This window comes from Mustela nivalis, assembly GCF_964662115.1.
Source record: "Mustela nivalis genome assembly, chromosome: 5".
Classification (NCBI taxonomy): Eukaryota; Metazoa; Chordata; class Mammalia; order Carnivora; family Mustelidae; genus Mustela; species Mustela nivalis.
The window spans coordinates 23,531,252-23,551,489 of record NC_139024.1 but is presented as its reverse complement, the minus strand read 5'-3'; the positions used below and the strand labels follow the sequence as shown (position 1 = coordinate 23,551,489).

The 20,238-nt window shown below is 41.4% G+C and overlaps 1 protein-coding gene across 1 annotated transcript in view; it reads right to left on the bottom strand.

Moving 5' to 3' along the window:
* The window catches only part of SNX3 (sorting nexin 3), a 44,698-nt gene extending 24,872 nt beyond the window's left edge, over nt 1-19,826 (bottom strand). Inside the window, exon 1 of the mRNA XM_082732102.1 lies at nt 19,035-19,826. Coding sequence (XP_082588228.1) covers nt 19,035-19,196 — 162 coding nt within the window. The 5' untranslated portion in view covers nt 19,197-19,826. The remainder of the gene's footprint in view (nt 1-19,034) is intronic.
* Between the last annotated feature and the right edge of the window lie 412 nt (nt 19,827-20,238).

The window sequence follows — 20,238 nt, the reverse complement described above, 5'->3', positions numbered from 1 at the left end:
ATCCCAGGACTCAGGGATCATGACCTGAGCCGAAGGCAGAGGTTTAACCCACTGAGCCACCCAGATGCCCCATAGCTTTTAGTTTTGGTTGATTCCTTCACTGTGCAAAAGCCTTCTATCTTGATGAAGTCCCAAAAGTTCATTTTTGCTTTTGTTTCTCTTGCCTCCAGAGATGTGCCTCGTAAGAAGTTGCTATGGTCATCAGAGTTTGCTGCCTGTGTTCTCCACAATTTGGATGGTTTCCTACCTCATATTTAGGTCTTTCATCTATTTTGAATTTATTTTAATGTGAGAAAGTGGGTCTAGTTTCATTCTTCTGTATATTGCTGTTCAATTTTCCTAACAGCATATGTCTAAGGAATTGCCTTTTTCCACTGGATATTCTATCTTTTGTCGAAGATTAGTTGACCATATAGCTGTGGGTTCATTTCTGGGTTTTCTATTCTGTTCCACTAATCCACATGCCTGTTTCTGTGCCAGTACCATACTATTTTGATGATGACAGCTCTGTAACACGGCTTCAAGTCCAGAATCATGATGCCTCCAGTTTTGTTTTTTCTTTTTCAGGACTGCTTTGGCCGGTAGTCTTCCAGTTCCATACAAATTTTTCCATACAAACTGTTCCAGCTCTGTAAAGAATGCTGGTGGTATTCTGACAAGGATTGCATTTAATGGGTAGACTGCTTTAGGCAGTATAGCCACATGTCACATTTTATCCTCTGAAGTTTCATTTTATGGCTGAAGAAACTCAAAAAAGCAGAGTGAGGTAACTTGCTTAGGGTCATATGCATACAAATAGGCAGAGAGAGAGAGAGAGAGAGAGAGGAGACAGAGAGAGGAGACAGAGTTTTTTCTTTCAAGTTCAAAGTTCATGATCCTAAGGCATACTATGGTTACAGTACCTGACCCAAAGCGGATGTTAAATAAAGCTTTAAAAACCCCACTTAAGGGCGCCTGGGTGGCTCAGTGGGTTAAAGCCTCTGCCTTCGGCTCAGGTCATGATTCCAGGGTCCTGGGATCGAGCCCCGCATCGGGCTGTCTGCTCCGCGGAGAGCCTGCTTCCTCCTCTCTCTCTCTCTGCCTGCCTCTCTGCCTACTTGTGATCTCTGTCTGTCAAATAAATAAATAAAATCTTTAAAAAAAAAAAAAAACCCACTTAAGGGGCACCTGGGTGGCTCAGTGGGTTAAGCCTCTGCCTTCAGCTCAGGCCATGATCTCAGGGTCCTGGGATCGAGCCCCACATAAGGCTCTCTGCTCAGCGGGGAGCCTGCTTCCCCCTCGTTCTCTGCCTGCCTCTCTGCCTACTTGTGATCTCTCTCTCTCTCTGTGTCAAATAAATTAATAAAATATTTTAAAAAAACCCACTTAAGCATTTAATATCTGAACAACTACTATGTGCAAGAAGCTAAGTAATATTTTATCAAGAGGCCTTTAAAAACATTTAAAACATTGCACAAAGAGTGCTCCTGAGCAGATAGAAACTAACATTAAAAGCATAATAATATTAGTAAGACTTTTCCAAAATATAAAACCTCAAAAAAAGATAGAATGCAAAACAGTAAGGGTGGGAGCTGCTGGAATGGTGAAGAGCTAAGTAAAACATCTCGGACTCCCTCGCCCCAAATCAATGATAAAACGGTATCAGGATTCTGAAAATTGGCTGAAGACATATAACAAATCGAAAAGCATCTATTCAAGGAAAAAACAGTGAACCTCAGATAAGAGTGGAAGTCTGTGGTGTTTTAACCACCACCCACCAGCTCCATCACTGGTAGTTTCACCAGTGTGGGACAAAACCAGCATCATCATTACTAGAGGGGGATAAGTGATTAAGAGAAAAATGCAGAAAAGTTCCATATGCAGGGGGTATTGTTGAGAACAATAGTGATCTTGGTTGCAAACAATCAAGAAGGCTAAAACTGCAGCAGCCAATGGTTCCAAGACTGACTAGGGCAAGAAAACAAATGGCTACACCTGACAGAAACTCAGCAGAGATGTCCTGAGAATGGCACAACCACGATGGGCCTTAGTAAGTTATCCCTGGTGGTCTGAGAGGCTGTGTGCTTGCACAAAGCTTGCAGGCCTAGGAAAGACTGACAAGGACCCTACTCATCTAGGTATCCTTGGCTGTAAGGTCTTTCACAGATAAGGAAGAGTCACGGACGTGAGAAGACTTGGCACAAACCAGAAGCTGGAATCTGTAAATTGCTTATGCTTTGAATTCATTCCCAACCTACAAATTAATTCACTGTCAAAGGGCAGAGGCCTTAATGGCTCAACATGCTTATGTAGAACCTCCGACTCAGTCACTGGCTAATCACTAAGCTATGCTAATCCAAGAGTGACCCTTAGGAAACTAGGCTTAAAAAACAAGAACTGGGGGGGGGGGGAATCAGAGATATTGGCAATAGCACACCACAGACTTTGTGCAGGCAGGTCCTGTGTGGGAGAGGCAAAAGGTGACAGAATTCATGAGTCTCTAAAATATATTATATAAGGGGTGCCTGGGTGGTTCAGTTGGTTAAGTGTCTGACTTCTGCTTGGGTGATGATCTTAGGGTCCCAGGACTGAGCCCCATGTTGGGCTCTGTGCTCAGAGGGGAGTCTGCCGCTGCTTCTCCCTCTGCCCCTCCCCGTTTGTGATTGCTCATGCTCACAAATATTTTAAAATAAATAAATAAATAAATTGTCTAAAATGTTCAAACAAAATAAAAAGTTCAGCTTAACAAAAAAGTATTATGAAACATGCAAAGAAACAGAAGAGTGTGTTCTACATTCAGGGAAAAAATTGTTTTCAACAGAAATTATCTCTGAAGAGGCTCAGCTGTTGGACTTAGCTGACAAGGATTCCAAGGCTTTCAAAGCTATCACAATAAATATGCTCAAATAACTAAAAGAAATCATGCTTAAAGGATTCAAGGAAAAGTATGTTGACAATGACTCAAGGAACAGAGCACCTCAACAAAAAAAGATTATAAAGAAGACCCAAGTTGGGGCACCTGGGTGGCTCAGGGGGTTAAGCCTCTGCCTTCAGCCTGGATCATGATCTCAGGGTCCTGGGATAGAGCCCCACATCAGGCTCTCTTGCTCAGCAGGGAGCCTGCTTCCCCTTCTCTCTCTGCCTGCCTCTCTGACTACTTGCGCTGTCTCTCTCTCTCTGTGTCAAATAAATAAATAAAATCCTTAAAAAAAAAAAAAAGAAGAAGAAGAAGATACAAGTTGGAATTCTGAAGTTGAAAGTGTGTAACTGGGGCACTCGGCTGGTTCAGTCAGTGGAGCACGCAACTTTCTCGTCCTCAGGATTGTGACTTCAAGTCCCAGGCTGGATGTGGAGATTATTTAAAAGTAAAATCTTAAATATAAAAAAAGAGAGAAAAGTGAAACAACTGAAATGAAAAATTCACTGGAGGGGCTCAACAGATTTGAGCTGGCAGACAAGAGAAATCAGCAAATGACAGATCAATAGAAATTGTTCATTCTGAAGAACAAAAAGAACTAGAACAGAGCTTTAGAAACCTGTGAGACTCTGTCACAGGTACCAACACACAAGTAATGAGAGTCTGACAATAAAAGGAAAAAATAAATTAATGACTGAAGACTTCCCAAATTTGACTAAAACCTTTATACATCATATCTAAGAAGCTCCATGAATTCCAAGCAGGAGAAACATAAACACATCCATACCTACATACATCATGGTCAAACTATTAAAAGCCAAAGACAACTAGAAATCTTAAAAATGGCAACCAAATCATAGATAGGGAGACATACAAGATTAATAGCTGACTTCTCCCCTTAAATACAAACTAGGAAGCATTGGAATATCCATAAAGCTGAAAAAAAAAAAATACCACAAAGTCTATAAATTCAGTGGTAGACAGAAATCTGACATGCACCTGTCCCAATTCCCACCCCTCCCATATGAGTGGTATACATCTCCCATGAGAGTATGGGTGAGACCCACAAATATGGTGGATGTCACTTTCATGATTAAGTTACACTGTATGGCAAAGATGAAGCACTTTTGCAGATAAAGTCCCTAATCCACCTTTGAGTTCCTCAAGAGTTTTTTGACTCGACTTGACTTAATCAGGTGAGCCAATTAAAAAGAGAACTTTGGTTCCCCTGAAATCAAGACTTTTTCCCACTGACCTTGAAGAGGAAGGCCACTATAAATTTTATAGCTACAAGAAAATGATTTCTCCCAAGAACCACAACCATGTAAGCATGGAAAGAATCCCAGGCCTCACATGAGACCACAACCCAGATCAAACCTTGACTGTAGATCTTAAGACCTGAGCAAATGGCACAGCTAAGCCAAGCCCAGATTTCTGACTTACAGAAATTGGTGAGGTAGTACTTTAAGGTGCTACATTTACTTTAATTTTTCACGCACTAATAGAAAACTAATATATCTATTAGTTTTATTATTCACTATTAGGATAGCAAAACTATCCTTCAAAAATAAAGAGAAGGGGTACCTTGGGCTCAGTTGTTAAGCATCCAGCTCTTGATCTCAGCTCGGGTCTTGATCTCAGGGTTGTGAGTTCAAGCCCCACAAGGGGCTCCAGACTGGGCATGGAGCCTACTTAATACATACATACATACGAAATAAACTGTTCCCAGAGGAACAAAGATTGCAAGAATTTATAGTAAGATCTGCCTTACAAGAAACACTAAAGAAAGCCCTTCAGGGGTGCTTGGATGGGTCAGTCAGTTAAGCAACCACCCAGGATCCTGGCATCAAGCCCCATGTCAGGTTCCCCGCTCAGCCTGCTTCTCCCTCTCCTTCCTGCTTGTGCTGTCTCTCACTATCTCTTTCTCTCTCAAATAAATATCTTTAAGAAAAAAAAGAAAGGAAAAAAAAAGAGAGAAAGCCCTTCAGGCTCAAAAGAAATGACAACAGATGGTTACGGGGATCCACATGAAGAGCAGTAGTAAAGGTAATTACACAGTAAATGTAGAAATGTGTTTTTCTCTTTTCTTAGATCATTAAAAAGACAACTGCATAAAACAATTATAAACCTCTTCTGTTACCCTTGTACTATGTCAAGACATAATACACATGACAATATAAAACAAAGGAAGGGGGAGGAACTGGCTATATTTGGAGCAAAGTTTCTATATTTTACTGGAATTAAGTTAGCATTAAAGTGAATCATACTATGATGTAAATTCCTAGCTCAAACACTAATAATTTAAAGAAGAATTTTAAAAGGTCTTAGGAATTAAAATGGTATATTAAAAATATCTATTTAATAAAAAAAAGCAGTAAAGGAGGAATAGAAAAACAATGAGATATAATGAATAAGTATTAAGAAGTACACTTGTGGGGCACCTGGGTGGCTCAGTTGGTTAAGCATATGACTCTTGATTTTCGCTCAGGTGATGATCTCAGGGTTCTAAGACCTGTTCCTGCGCTGGGCATGGAGCCTGTCTGAGATTCTCTCTCCCCTTGCCCTCTGCCCCTCCCACCCAGCTCATGCTTTCTCTCAAAATAAATAAATAAATAAATAAACAAATTGAAAGGGGCACCTGGGCAGCACAGTCAGCTAAAAGTCTGACTCTTGCTTTTGGCTCAGGTCTCGATTTCAACGTTGTGAGATCAAGCCCTGTGTTGGGTTCTGCAATCAGCACAGAGTCTGCTTGAGATTCTCTCTCCCTCTTCCTATGCCCCTTCCGCTTGTGCGCGCTCTCTCTCTAAAAGAAGTAGTAAAATAAGTAAATCTTAAAAATAAATAAATTAAATAAAAAAGTGCACTTGTGATGAGCAGTGGGTGATGTATGAATTGCTGGATCACAGTATTGCACACCTGAAACTAACATTAGCATGGTATACATTAACTAACCAGAATTAAAATAAAAGCTTTAAAAAAGAAAAAAGTATCAAATGGCAGAAATAAACCCATCACTCCAATAATTTCATTAAACATATAACTATTAAACATTTCAATCAAAAGACAGAGATTGTCAGTCTGGATTTTTAAAAAAAGATTACCATTATATCCTGTCCACAAGAGTCACATTTAACATTCAAAAACATAAACAGGTTAAAAGCGAAGGATGGAAAATGATATAGCCTACAAATAATCACAAAAAAGCTTGAGTGACTATATGAATAACAACTAAAATAAACTTTAAAAAATTTTAAAAATATTTTATTTATTTTTAGAGCACGAGAGAGGGCCTGTGAGAGTAGGGGAAGGAGCAGGGGCAGCGGCGGGGGTGGGGGGTTGGAGAGTGCAGAGAGAGGGAGTCAGAGAACTGAAGCAGACTCTGTGCTGACCACAGAACACGACCTGGCGATCATGACTTGAGCTAAAACCAAGAGACAGTTGCTTAACCAAGTGAGCCACCCTGGCACCTCTAAAATAGAGGTGAAGCCAAGATAAATGGGTAAGGACAGAGATTCTTGTTAAAAGGTCATGAAGAGGAGCGCCTGGGTGGCTAGTGGGTTAAGGCCTCTGCCTTCAGCTCAGGCCAGGATCTCAGGGTCCTGGGATTGAGCCCAGAGCCCCGCACTGGCTCTCTGCTCAGCGGGGAGCCTGCTTCCCCCTCTTTCTCTGCCTGCCTGCCTCTCTGCCTTCATGTGATCTCTGTCAAATAAGTAAATAAAATCTTAAAAAAAAGGGGGGGGGGGTCATGAAAAACTGCTTTCCTTCCCTGCTTTGGTAACTTCAAAGAAAACATTACATTAACTTATTCAACTGCTCCTCCTCCATTATTTGTTTCCATTTTTTTTTTTTTAAGATTTCTTTATTTATTTATTTGATAGAGAGGGAGACAGCAAGAGCAGGAAACAAGCAGGGGGAGTGGGAGAGGGAGAAGCAGGCTCCCCACCAAGCAGGGAGCCCGATGTAGGGCTCGATCTCAGGACCCTGGGATCATGACCTGAGCTGAAGGCCAGACACTTAACGACTGAGCCACCCAGGCGCCCGTTTTCATATTTTATTTTTATGTGATAAAACACACATAAAATTTACCATTATATGTCACAGAGTATACATTTTTAAATGTACAGAACTCTGAAGCATTAAGTACATTCACACTGTTGTACAACCATCATTACCATCCATTATCACGTTTAAATAATATACTCTGCAATAGTGTAAGAGATTCTATAGAGTTTTTACTTTTCTTTAACAACATTTCAATGATAGGGGCGCCTGGGTGGCTCAGTGGGTTCAAATCCTCTGCCTTCGGCTCAGGTCATGATCCCAGGGTCCTGGGATCAAGCCCCGAACCAGGCTCTCTGCTCCGCAGGGAGCCTGCTTCCTCCCCTCTTTCTCTCTCTCTGCCTACTTGGGATCTCTGTCTGTCAAATAAACAAATAAAATCTTAAAAAAAAAAAAAAAAAAGAAAACCAATCCTTTACTAAATTCAGTACTTTCTTTTCTCTTTTTTTAAAGTAATCTCTACACTCAACGTGGGGCTCAAACTCACAATCCTGAGATCAAGAGTCACATGCTCTAGCAACTGAGCCAGTCCGGCGCCTCCTTCTCTTTGATAATGCAATAGAAAGCTAAAGCCAACTCAGTAATTAAATAATAGCAACAGCTAATATTAAATGAGATAGGAACCCTGAGGAACACTGAGATCAAGACCTGAGCTGAGATCAAGAGTCAGACGCTTAACTGACTGGGCCACTCAGGCATCCCAAATGAGATTTATCAAAGTGCTTTACAATCTGAATTTAATGTCCTCCGCTGAGTTGCTTTTCATTTGCCTACAGGAGAATTTAGTCGTTAACATTTAATCTAGCAGATTTTCCTGAGGCCTTTATTAAGAACCCTTGAGGAAGTGGGGCAGGAAGGGATTTGGGGAAGCATTTCCTCTTCTACTGGCCACAGCAAGACCTGTAAGAGATCCAACTTCTGTGAAGAACAGGAAATTACTTCAGGGGCCTGAGCTAAATACCACCGGAAGGCCCAGTGCTCTCAACAGACCTGAAGGCAACTGTAACTGAAACCTACTGAAACCACTCATATTTTACACGTACCTGTACAACACTGAAGAGAAGTAAGAGTCTATCCACTCTGAAAGGCACCATTAACTCTTATCCCAGTTCTCTTTGGTTAAGCTATAGCTTAACTATAGTTTCCAAACTTGTGCTCAACTTCCTAATACATTAAAATTATCCTATAAAGAAAGTAAGTCTCTAACCTTTGACTGGATTAAGAAATTTTCTCTATCTTAATCAGCAGAGAACAGGGTGTGTGTGTCAGCGCATGCTGGGGAGTTTCACCGAAGGGTAACAGTGAACAGACTGTGAGTGACCAATGACTGGAAACGACAGCAAGATGGGGCAAAAGGTTACAGAAATTCAAGGGAAAAAGCCCTGATACAATGGTCCCTTTATATATGACACATACCGTATATTCAAGCCCAATTATCACTTGTAATAAACTAAAGACAAGTCAAACAATTCAACTTTAATCCCAAGGAAATAGATGTCTGGTAGCTTCTAACTAACACCTCAATTTAAATAGCCTCTTATGACTAATGGCTACTGTATTAGAACAGTTCTAGACAAAGGGCTATCAAATGTTCTAGAGAAAAGCAAATCAAAGAATATATACAGAACATCCTTCTAAATAACCCACTGAATAGTATTCATAACTAATAGCCTACTCCAACCTATAAATACTTTCTTAATTTTATGAATGTTTTATCAGATTTTATAGTTAAAAATCCTTCTTCTACAATGCTTCCTTAGCTTTGACATTCTTGAACTTTCTTCATATAGAAATTCTGGGTGCCTTACGTATTTGATATAGTTCATATACCTCATAGCCTTTTAAAGTTGGATTTTTAAGATCTATCCTGTCATAAATGGATCTGGATATTTTAAAAGAACCGCCTGTTCCTACTCATTATAAATAAATGCCTGAGGCTAACGTGCAGGTTTCTTTCCAAAATAGAAATCCAAGAAAAAAAAAATGTAACATCAGAAGAAATCGTGTAGTTATACATTTATTGCCTGAAATACTTAAATGTTAGACTTTGAAACCTAGAATCACAAGATACAGAACTCAAAAGTATTTTTCTTCCAATGTGTGCTACAAATATAAGATAGTATTGCTTCTAAGAACTTGCCTAGAATTATGGAGGGTCAAAGGCTAATAATAAAGAATTATACCTTTTCTAAGCTAAATTTTAACCAAGAGCCAATAATCCACAGTATTCATCACAAAGTACGCATAATTTTACATCTGTCTAGTCTCAGAAGTTGGCCCCCTCTCATATAAGAGCACCAGATAACAGCAAGGATAAAAAACCCTATTAAAGGGGCACCTGGGTGGCTCAGTGGGTTAAAAAACCCTATTAAAGATTATGTGGTTCTTTTTCTTATACCCAGTTTTTAAAAAAGATTTTAGTTATTTTAGAGAGAGAGAGCAAGCAAAAGCAGAAGACCATGAGGGAGGAAAAGCAGACTCCCCACTGAGCAGGGAGCCAGATCTGGAGCTCAATCCCAGGACCTTGGGATCATGACTTGAGCCAAAGGCAGACATTCTACCACCTGAGCCACTCAGGTGCCCGGGGAAATGACTTTTAGTAAAAGGGTATGGTCATTCTTATTAATTTCCTATTGCTGCTGTAACAAATTGTCACAAACTTAGTAGCTTAAAACACAAATTTATTGCCTTGAGTTGTGGAAGTCTTCCAATAAAACTATAAAAACAGGGAAGTCCACAGCTTACTCACTATTGCTCTAGATCTATTAGTACCTTTTTTTTTCTTTTAAATCTATTAGTGTCTTAATAATTTTCTCAGTGGGGTGCCTGGGTGGCTCAGCAGGTTGGGCTTCTGAATCCTGATTTCAGCTTAGGTCATGATCTCAGGGCAGGACAGAGAGATCAAGCCCCAGGTCCAGCTCCACACTCAGTAGGGAGTTGGCTTCAAGTCTTTCTCTCTCTCTCTCTCCCTCTGCCCTTTCCCCTACTCATTGCCCCCTCTTTCCAAATAAATAAATAAATCTTAAAAAAAAAAGTTCTCAAGTTACACAATATGGGAGGCATCTCTGACTATAAATACATTTATTTAAGATTTTATTTATTTAAGAGAAAGAGAGAGAGTGTGTGTGCGCACTCACACAAGTGAAAGCTTAAGGGAGAGAGGGAGAAAATCTCCAGCAGACTCTGCGCTGAGCACAGAGCCAGACACAGAGCTCTATCCCACAACCCTGAGGTCATGACCTAAGCTGAAACCTAGGGTCAGATGATCAATGAACTGAGCTACCCAAGCACCCCTGGGTATAAACTTAAATAAAGACCTGACAATACATAATATATGCCTAGCCAACAAGACTTTTATCTACTTCTGTTTCCACTTCAAGATAACGAATAATGTCAAGGCAAAAGAGGAGTGAGATGCAAAGAAATGGATGTAAGGAGAGGAGATCTGAGACTCCTCTCCTCCTCTGCAAGGACCAAAATCCCCAAATTTACTATCCCACAAGGCAGGAGTGGGGAAAAAACAGAAGGCAAACAATCTATAGGTGGCAAGTGTGGAAATAATTTAAGGAAATCCAAGCAAACAGAGATGATCCATCAGTGATAAAATCAAAGTCTAGAGAGCAAAGAATTAGGAAGTGCCCGTTCCGATACTGCTAGACACAAAATAATTTTATGAAAATTATTTCAAGTCTTCTATGATTTTCTGGTAAGAGACAATGATCTCACTTATTCGGGTATCTCAAATTATATACTCTATCATTCAATACCATCAACTAAAATGCTGGTCCTAAGTAGAACTGCCTCCATAGTTTTAAATAGCCATGGAAGAAAAAAAAAGATTAATCATGTATTTTCAACACCTCTAATCCAACCCCAATCCCATGGTATGCCTCTATCAGATATACCATGTCTTAACAATAGTCTTTCTCAACTTATCGAAATTAATTCTCAGGAAGAAATCAAAACTCATTCACATTTAAGATTGTAAAAACTGGGGCACCTGGGTAGCTCAGTCGGTTAAGCATCTGTGCTCAGGTTGGGGTTCTGGGATCCCTGGCTCCTTGCTCAGTGGGGAGTCTGCTTCTCCCTCTCCCACTGGTCCTCCCACTCATGCTAATAAAATAAACAAAAAATCTTTAAAAAAAAAAAAAAAAGATTGTCAGAACTAATGAGAACTCAATTTTATTTCTTACCCACCTTCCTCTAAACTTTGAAATCAGACATCAGCAAAAAAGTAAAGAATTAAGAGAGATTATCAGAATGTTGCTAAAGCCACACCCTAGAAGGGCTGATCCCAATTACTTCTTTATTGTGTTCTTCCTTTCTTCACATGGCTGAAGATGTGACTAAATTCCCAGCTTCTTTTTGAGGAAAAGGGCAATGGGGCAGGAATACATTTTCCCCTCGGCTAGAAGATGGATGTGATGCTGGGAGCTGACAGTCAAGCCAGGGTAACAGCCCAAGATTGCCTCTGAAACCTGTCATGTGAAAAAATAAAGACTCTATTGTTGAAGACTCTGTGAGAACAGCCCAAACTGTATCCTGATACCACCTTCCTTGAAAGTTACATCATATGCCACATGTCAAAATTCCTAGGTTCTAAATATTTCTTTAAGGATGTAAAATTCTGGTTGAATGGGTTAAGTCATTAACTATGAAATCAGTAAATAGCCGTACTGAGATTACAGTGTTGCTTTTCTTGGACACCATCTCTCTTATCTGATGTTCAAAAAATTGCTGGCTCTGCTTACATGAAAGCAGATTCTCTCTGTCCCAGGACACCTGGCTGGCTCAATCGGTTAAGCATCTGCCTTCGGCTTGGATCATGGTCCCACAGTCCTGAGATCAAGTCCCACATCAAGCTCCTTGCTTGGCAAGGACCCTGGCTCTCCCCCTACTTGTGCTCTCTCTCTGACAAATAAGTACACAAATTCTTAAAAAAAAAAAAAAAAAAAAAAAAATAGGGGCGCCTGGGTGGCTCAGTGGGTTAAAACCTCTGCCTTCGGCTCAGGTCATGATCCCAGGGTCCTGGGATCGAGCCCCGCATCGGGCTCTCTGCTTGGCAGGGAGCCTGCTTCCTCCTCTCTCTCTGCCTGCCTCTCTGCCTACTTGTGATCTCTATCAAATAAATAAATAAAATCTTTAAAAAAAAAAAAAAAGATTGTCTGCCTCCCCACCTGAGCTCATGTGCACACTTGAAATAATAATTATTTCTTTCTTAGATGGATATATATTTTATATTTCCCTAACTCCTGGCTTACCTCCCTGATTCTTACATGGGAACACAGTACAAGTGGCAAAAACAACTATCTTGGCTGAATACAGCCAATGCCTCCCCTTCTTCTGAAAAAGCTAAGCTATACAGGTTGTTACACTTTCAGCTAGTATCTAAATTGCCTCCCCTCTAAAAACAGTTTTCTATCTTTGGTAAATGTCATTGGTTTTCCTCTCCACTCTCAGATCTCTATCAGGATCTGCTTTTTTGTTCTGGTTGGCTGATTTGTTTCTATTTATTTACTTAAAATTTGCCTTTCTAAATCACATCTAACTACCAACCACTGTAGTTCCATATATTTGTTTCATACTTCTCATAGACAGAGAGCATGGTGCAACCAGGAATGAGCCTTCCTGTGTATCAGTAAAGCATCCTTGCTAGGGTGCTTTTCTTTTTTTTAAAGATTTTATTTATTTATTTGACAAAGAGAAACAGAGTGGAAGGGAGAGAGCAAGAGCCAGGCAGAGAGGCAGGGGCAGAGGGAGAAGCAGACTCCTTATAGAGCAGGGGGCCCGACACAGGGCTCAATCCCAGGAACCCTGGGATCATGACCTGAGCCAAAGGCAGAAGCTTAACCCACTGAGCCACCCAGGCACCTCAGGAAATGACAGTTTAAGAAGCACTCTAGCTGGGCTCCCTGCTCAGCAAGGAGTATGCTTCTCCCCCTTCCTCTCCCCCGGCTCATGCTCTCTCCATCATTCATTCTCCCAAAATAAAATAAATAAAATCTTAAAAATAAATAAAGAAACTACCATTTCCCAAATCCCACTTCTGCCCAATGAAAGAAGACAATGGTTTCAAAAGCTCCCCAGGAGGGGCGCCTGGGTGGCTCAGTGGGTTAAGCCACTGCCTTCGGCTCAGGTCATGATCTCAGGGTCCTGGGATCGAGTCCCGCATCGGGCTCTCTGCTCAGCAGGGAACCTGCTTCCTCCTCCTCTCTCTCTCTGCCTGCCTCTCTGCCTACTTGTGATCTCTCTCTGTCAAATAAATAAATAAAATCTTAAAAAAAAAAAAAAAAAAAAAAAAAAAAAGCTCCCCAGGAGAATGGTCAATACAGGCTCTGAAGGTCAGAAAATGTAGATCAAATCCCAGTTTTGCCATTTAATACCCATGACTTTGGGCAAGTTACTTAACCTTCCTAAACGTCATTATTCATAATGTCCACTACGTGGAAGTGCAGTGCCAGGTGTTGAATAAGGGTGATCATGACAGTCCCTGTCCTCTAGGAGCTTATAGTGGAAGACACAAGAACTAAAGGAAGCCACAAATAAGCAAATAAATTTAATCCTCATAGGGCTACAAGGCTACACAGGAAGGAAATCCAATCTAAATTCCAAGGATCAGCAAAATCTCTAGAAAAATGACAGCAAGGGGGGACCTGGGTGGGCCAGTTACCCCTGTGCCTACAGCAGAGCCTGCCATTCCCCCCCTGCTTGTGCTCTCTCGCTCTCTCTGACAAATAAAGAAAAATCTTTAAAGATAAATAAATAAATAACTTTATTTTTTAAAGTAATCTCTACACCCAACGTGGGGCTCAAACTCACAAGCCCAAGATCAAGAGTCACACGCTTCGCCAACCGAACTAGCCAGGTGCCCCAGGAAGATGGTCTATAATGGCGGAGGAAGTAATGTAGACACAAGAGGCCTGGATAAAAGAGAATTCAGCTTATTCAGGAGGTACAAGCAGCTCAACAGGCCTGGATCATAAAGCAAGAATGAGGAAGGGACCAAAGATGAGGATCAGATCAACAGGGACCCCAGCTTTTACATCAGCAAAACAGGAATATTCCCTATTCTCTTCAGTTACCTCAAAGACCATGTTATATATATACAGCAGTGCTCGCTTCAGCAGCACATACACTAAAATTGGAAGGATACAGAGACTAGCATGGCCCCTGCGCAAGGATGACACGCAAATTCATGAAACACTCCATATTTTATAGACACATATATATAGCACAGCGCCTTGAATAGAAGAAGCACTGAAGTGCTAAGTCCCCTCTTCGGCTTCAACACACACAGAAAAAAAGGCCTGCCTTTTATAACATCACCCGCCAGCCAGTCAACAACGAGTTCCCTCCAGGTCTCATCAGAGCACAGAATTTAACAGCAAGCTCTTGGCAGCTGCTCGCCTCTCCTGGGTGCGTCTTACCCGCCGTGCATTACTGAAGACTCAACTCAGGCCTCAAGAGTACCAACCCTGGGATTTCCTTCCAGTGTTCAGACACCCAAGGGTGCCCCAAAACGAGGCTGCAGACAACAAGGGTTTTAATGTCCTGTTTTAAATTAAATGAACTGCTGCTGTGAAGCAATTCTGAACCAGGACCAGACTACTTCCAATCTAACCCTGGCTGTGACACTAGTCAGATAATTTACTTTGGGTGAGAGACAACTGTCTGTGCTTTGGTTCCCTAAAGTACTATAATGAACAATACAGAACAGTCCCTAGTAGCCCAATATAGCAGGACTACTTTTTAACTGTCACTGCTTCCCTCCCCCATCTTAAGGCATGGATTAGGTAAGAACCTTGAAAGCTAGTGACATGCCCATCCTTCATGGAGATCCCGGAAGCCAGCTGGAGCCACCAGCAAAGATGCGTATCAGACATCTCCTGGCCAGCTGATAAAGCTACCTAGATTCTGCAGATGTCCTTTGACATAAAATACCTTGATTCTTTAAAACATCATTAAAAAATATATCTGGGCCCTTTACTAAAACATTCTTGTAAATACTGATAGCAAGTCTAAGAATTTCTTTCTTTCTTTCTTTTTTTTAAAGATTTTATTTATCTGACAGACAGAGATCACAAGCAGGCAGCGAGGCAGGCAGGCAGAGGGAGAGGAGGAAGCGGCTCCCCGCCCAGCAGAGAGCCCAAGGAGGGGCTTGATCCCAGGACCCTGATGTGAGGGGAAGGCAGAGGCCTTAACCCGCTGAACCACCCAGGAGCCCCTAAGAATGTATTTCTTAGTTTCCAATCCCGATATTAATAACTTCCAATTTAAAATGAGAGGACTCACACAGAGTAAAATCACCAATATGGGTTTAGAATGGAAAATTGTCAAAATGCTACTTTTACTAACCATCTTTCTTGTCCAAATGTTTATCAGACTTGCGGCGCCTGGGTGGCACAGTCAGTTAAGCATCCATCCACTCTTGGTTTTGGCTCTGGTCCTGATTCAGGCTCCCGACTAAACGTGGAGTCTACCTGAGTTTCTCTTCTCTCTCTGCCCCTCATCCCCCACCCCCACTCACTCTCTCTAAAATAAATATATAAAATCTTAATTAAAAAAAAATATATGGCTGGGTGGCTCAGTCTGTTATGTGTCTACCTTTCACTCTGGTCATGATCCCAGGGTCCTGGAATCAAGTCCCACATATGGCTCTCTGCTCAGCAGAAAGTCGGCTTCTCCCTTTTCTTTCTTCCTCTGCTCCTCCACCTGCTCATGTTCTCTCTCTCCATCAAATAAATAAATAAAATCTTTTTAAAAAAGGTTGATTAAACTTTAGTATTCAGCTTTGTATTTTAATAAGCCTCAATTTTAAAAGGCTACTTCTGTAACTATGTGAGGAGTTGCATGTTAGCTAACCTTATTGTGGTAATCATTTCAAAATATATGCACATAAAAAATCATTTTGCTGTACAGCTTTAATACCTTGTATATCAACCATATCTCAATAAAACTGTAAGAATACTATTATAATCACAAGAAATGTACAATCTTAAAATATGAAGTATTCTATGAAATATTTTGGGGCTTAATATGAAATTTACCACCTTCCAAACGACATCACAATTTTCTACATGGAATCACACAAAATAATAAAAACTTCAAACAAACCAAAAAGCTCCTGAACAAGATGGCTTCTTTTATACTACATCTGCCGCAATGAAAGTATACTTCCATGCCAAGAAAATCTAACAATTTTAGTAACTCAACTGCACAGTAACTCAAAAAGTGTAGTTAGTTGATCACTGCCTTTTAAATTAGAACTTAACTGTTTTTAGAAAGAGGTAACTTTTGAAAGCTTAGTATATGTACCAGTCAATACTAAGGAGATTTACATACATTATCTCATTTAGTCCTACGAGTACATTGCTAGCATACCTATTTTACAGAGGGGAAATGGAGTTTAGATTGTTGACCTTACTCTGCTTATAATCTATTCAATGAACTCAGAGCTCAAGAAAGATCCTTAACTTGTTTGAAACAACTGTCTCTAGCTACAATAGTAGATCTGAACTAACTTCAAATCCCCAGAAAATTAAGGTGGCATTATGGTACAAACTTCAAAAATAGTGACTGAGTTTCTCCTTTAAACTTCTCTTTAATATGCCAAAATAGTTCTAAACCCAGAGCTTTCCTAAACCTTTCATCATTTATGGTGCTCTCTGCTGTACCTACCCATTAGAACAATTTTTAAAAACATTAACACTGTACCAATTATTTTCAAAAGGCCAGAGATACTAATCAAGTGATCCTAATAGTCTTAAACACTACCCTCAAACCGAAAGATAAATGGAGACTGGGAAACTTCCATTCTAAAGTACCACTATCTAGATAAAATTACTTTGTGAATTAGAGTAATTTCAATCAGATTCTATAAAATTGAACACTTTACTCAAGACCAGAATTAGAAAGTAACTATAAGATAGTTTAAGGTCCCAAACTCCATATGGCGATTCAGTAGCAAAGGGCAGGCAACAGGGGCTAGGGAGAGAAGCAACAGTTTAGAAAGTAGTAATAAATAAAATTACAAAATGACTTAACTATTCATCTTCTTGGCCATTTTACCTTAACACAAGACTGTAATTACTCTAAAAAATCATATGCTACTTAAGTAAAACCTACTGTCTTACTATAAGGTGTTCTGAATTTTAAGTTAACACACCACATATTAAAAACTCCAATGTCATTTCACAACCATTAGAAACTCAATTACACTTTTTTTGGGATACCTGCATTTATGACTAATACCATCATTAACACACAAAAAAAACTGTTTTATATAATACAAACCAATGCAGGTGTATTCTTTGTTCATTCCATAACTTATTAACCACTCTTAAAAAGGATTATTCTTAAAAATGTAAATGATCATACCATAAACACTATTTTTAAAGTGTCCCATCAGCTATGCAGTAATCAAGTATCAGATATATTTTTAAATGATTAAATTATAATACAATGCTTTTAATACAATGCACTCAGCAAGATAAACACGAAGTTATTAAATGGAGGAAGTGGAAGCAGAAGATTCTGCTTCAGTTGTATGACAGGAAGTACTAACTATGGAAGTTTAGAAACAGGAATACCAACTTCTGTTTTAGCACAAAAAAATAAAGGAAAACATGGTGGTGAATTAGGGTAAAAGAGGAAGTTCTTTTTAGTGAACATTCTGCCATATATTTTAAAATCATTCCAAAAGTTAAAAAAAAAAAAGGGGGGGGGGCTGGGGGCCTTACTCTTTCACTAGGCTTATGTGGTAAAACACTTCCTTGAGTATACCGGAGGCTGGATTTTTTCACAAAACTGCATATGGCTCACAGTTTACAAATCCGTAGGGACACTAGGTTGACTTGGAACATAAACGTTAGTTTCACATTTTAAAGTCTGATTATTAAAATTCTTTTAGCAACACATATTTTTTAAATGCATAAATTTCACAATATGAATCTACTTAGCACTACTGAACTGTACACTTAGAAATGGTGAAGATGGCAAATTATAGGTTGTTTTTTAACCATATGCGCAAAAAAATGCACAAGTTAATGAGAAATTACTCCATTTAAATATTACTAGTAACTTGTTATGTAAATTTCGATTACTGTAAAGTGAAATTCTTAATTTTTAGTAAAATCTGTTGCCGTTTTTAACAGCTAAATTCATTTCATTAGATTCAAGTCATTAACTTTTAAAGATACTTTCATACATAAGAAAGTTCTTTAATCCTGAACTACAGTGAAAGTGAAGCACTATTTTCAATTAGCATCTTTCAAATCATCTGAATTACTTGCCATCAAACACTAGCTACGAAATTATAAGTGTGTTTCTACTTCAGCTGATTCCTTCATTCAGTTAAGTGCAAATCTCGAAATTAAGAGAGTAAGATCCCTAAGGGAATAGGCTTTCTTAAAAGCAGTTGTAGTTTTGGATTGTGAGGTAGACAACACTCGCCACACCTCAGCCTTTAGCACGATGGTGGCCCAGAAGGCTAAGGTCTATCACTGTTCTCTCCAGGCTCAGCCCTACCAAATTCGTCAGGCTTTTATGAACACCCACAAGATTTTGTTCCGAGAAGTGTACAACCTAGTCAGTTTGGTAGCTCGGGAAAGGCCTGGAACAACCAACCAGCTTGGCTCGGCCACCTTTAGGAAAAAAGTCTCCAGCTCAAGAAGACTGGGAAAACTTCAACTTTGCGCAAAGCCCCTTTCTCAGTCAGATCCAGCTCCCCTCCCGAGGAAGCACTGTGTTCTCGAAAGATCTACACCTTTCCAACTCAAATGTCATCCCCAGATCAGCTGCTTGAGGGGCAAGCGGCGCTCAACCCACGCCCTCTTCTTCGAGCACCTTCTCCACATACCAGGGCTGGGCTCAGCTCACTCTGCAGACCCCTTGAGTAAGCCCTAGAGGAAGCGGGGCCCTGGCCCAAGACCCCGCCCGGGGACAAGGCTGCCCGACCGAGTCAGCCCGGAGCTCCCGGCCTGGGCGGCTATAGCCGCCGGAGGGGACCACTCGTGGGTTGACAGGGGGAGACCACGGACGGCGGGAGGGGTCTCTCCGAAGGGGAGAAAGACAGCCTCACCTTGACCCTGATTTCGTAGGTGGTGAAGCGGCCCCGGCCGACCCCCACCGTCTGCGGGTTGCTCACATCGATCTCGAGGAAGTTGCTGGGCGGCCCGTAGGCATCATTCAGGTTCTGCGGCTTGGTAATCAGCCGCCGGGTGTCCGCCACGGTCTCCGCCATTTCTCTACTGCAGCCGCCGCCGCCGCGGACTCCCTCCGCCCCCTCCGCGTTCCACCGACGCCGCCGCTGCTGCCCGCCGCGGGGACACCGGGCTCGCGCACAGCGGTCGCGAAGCGAACGAGCACGTAGGACGGGCGTTCACCCCGCACGCGAAGCTCCTCCCTGCGTCTCTCCGGCTTCCGCCTCTTGGGCCCCGGCGAGAAACAGCTGACTCGCCGGGACGCCGCGCCCTGGGCCGGGGAGGCCCAGCGGAGGCCGCGGAGGGGAACTGAGGGCGAGGAGGCCGCGGGGCAATGACGGTCACGGGACTTGTAGTCGTGAACAGGTTCCCGCCAGACTACAGTGCCCACAATGCACCGGGCGAGCGCGTCGCCGCCAGGCTGAGGCCGGGGTTCGGCGGGACCTAGGGGTCCGGGGGTGGACGCTTCCTGTCTCTCTGCAGTCGTTTGGGCCTGGAGCGGTGGGAGGGAGCACGGAAATGATCTTCACGGTCTAGGGGGCTGCGAGAACAAAAGTTAAACGGCTAGATTTGTGGGATTTGCCCGCAGTCGAAATGAAACTCCAGCTAACTCTGTGTCAACCTTTCACCGATCTTACCTTGAACCACTGACAGTGCCTTTCTAGATAACCATTAACGTGCCTCACCTTCTGTTTTTGACATCATCGTGACAGTTTGACCAGACGCGTATCTAGATTGATAAATGGTAGGTGATTAAGTAGGAGAGTGGAATACAGACAAAGACCTTGCCAGATCACAGCACTAAGGTCAAACCATTTGGAGACTGTTGGGCTCTCGAGAACAAAATAACGTAGTTAAGTGGGCTGAAACCTGCCTTTAATGACCTGTGTTTGGGTAAACTGCAACTTTCTTCCCTCATTTCCCACAAAGTTCCAGTAAGTTAAAAAAGAAAGAAAGAAAGAAAAGTGGTAAACATATTTCTACAACATTTTATTTATTTATTTGACAGAGATCACAAGTAGGCAGAGAAGCAGGCAGAGAGAGAGAGAAGGAAGCAGGCTCCCTGCTGAGCAGAGAGCCTGA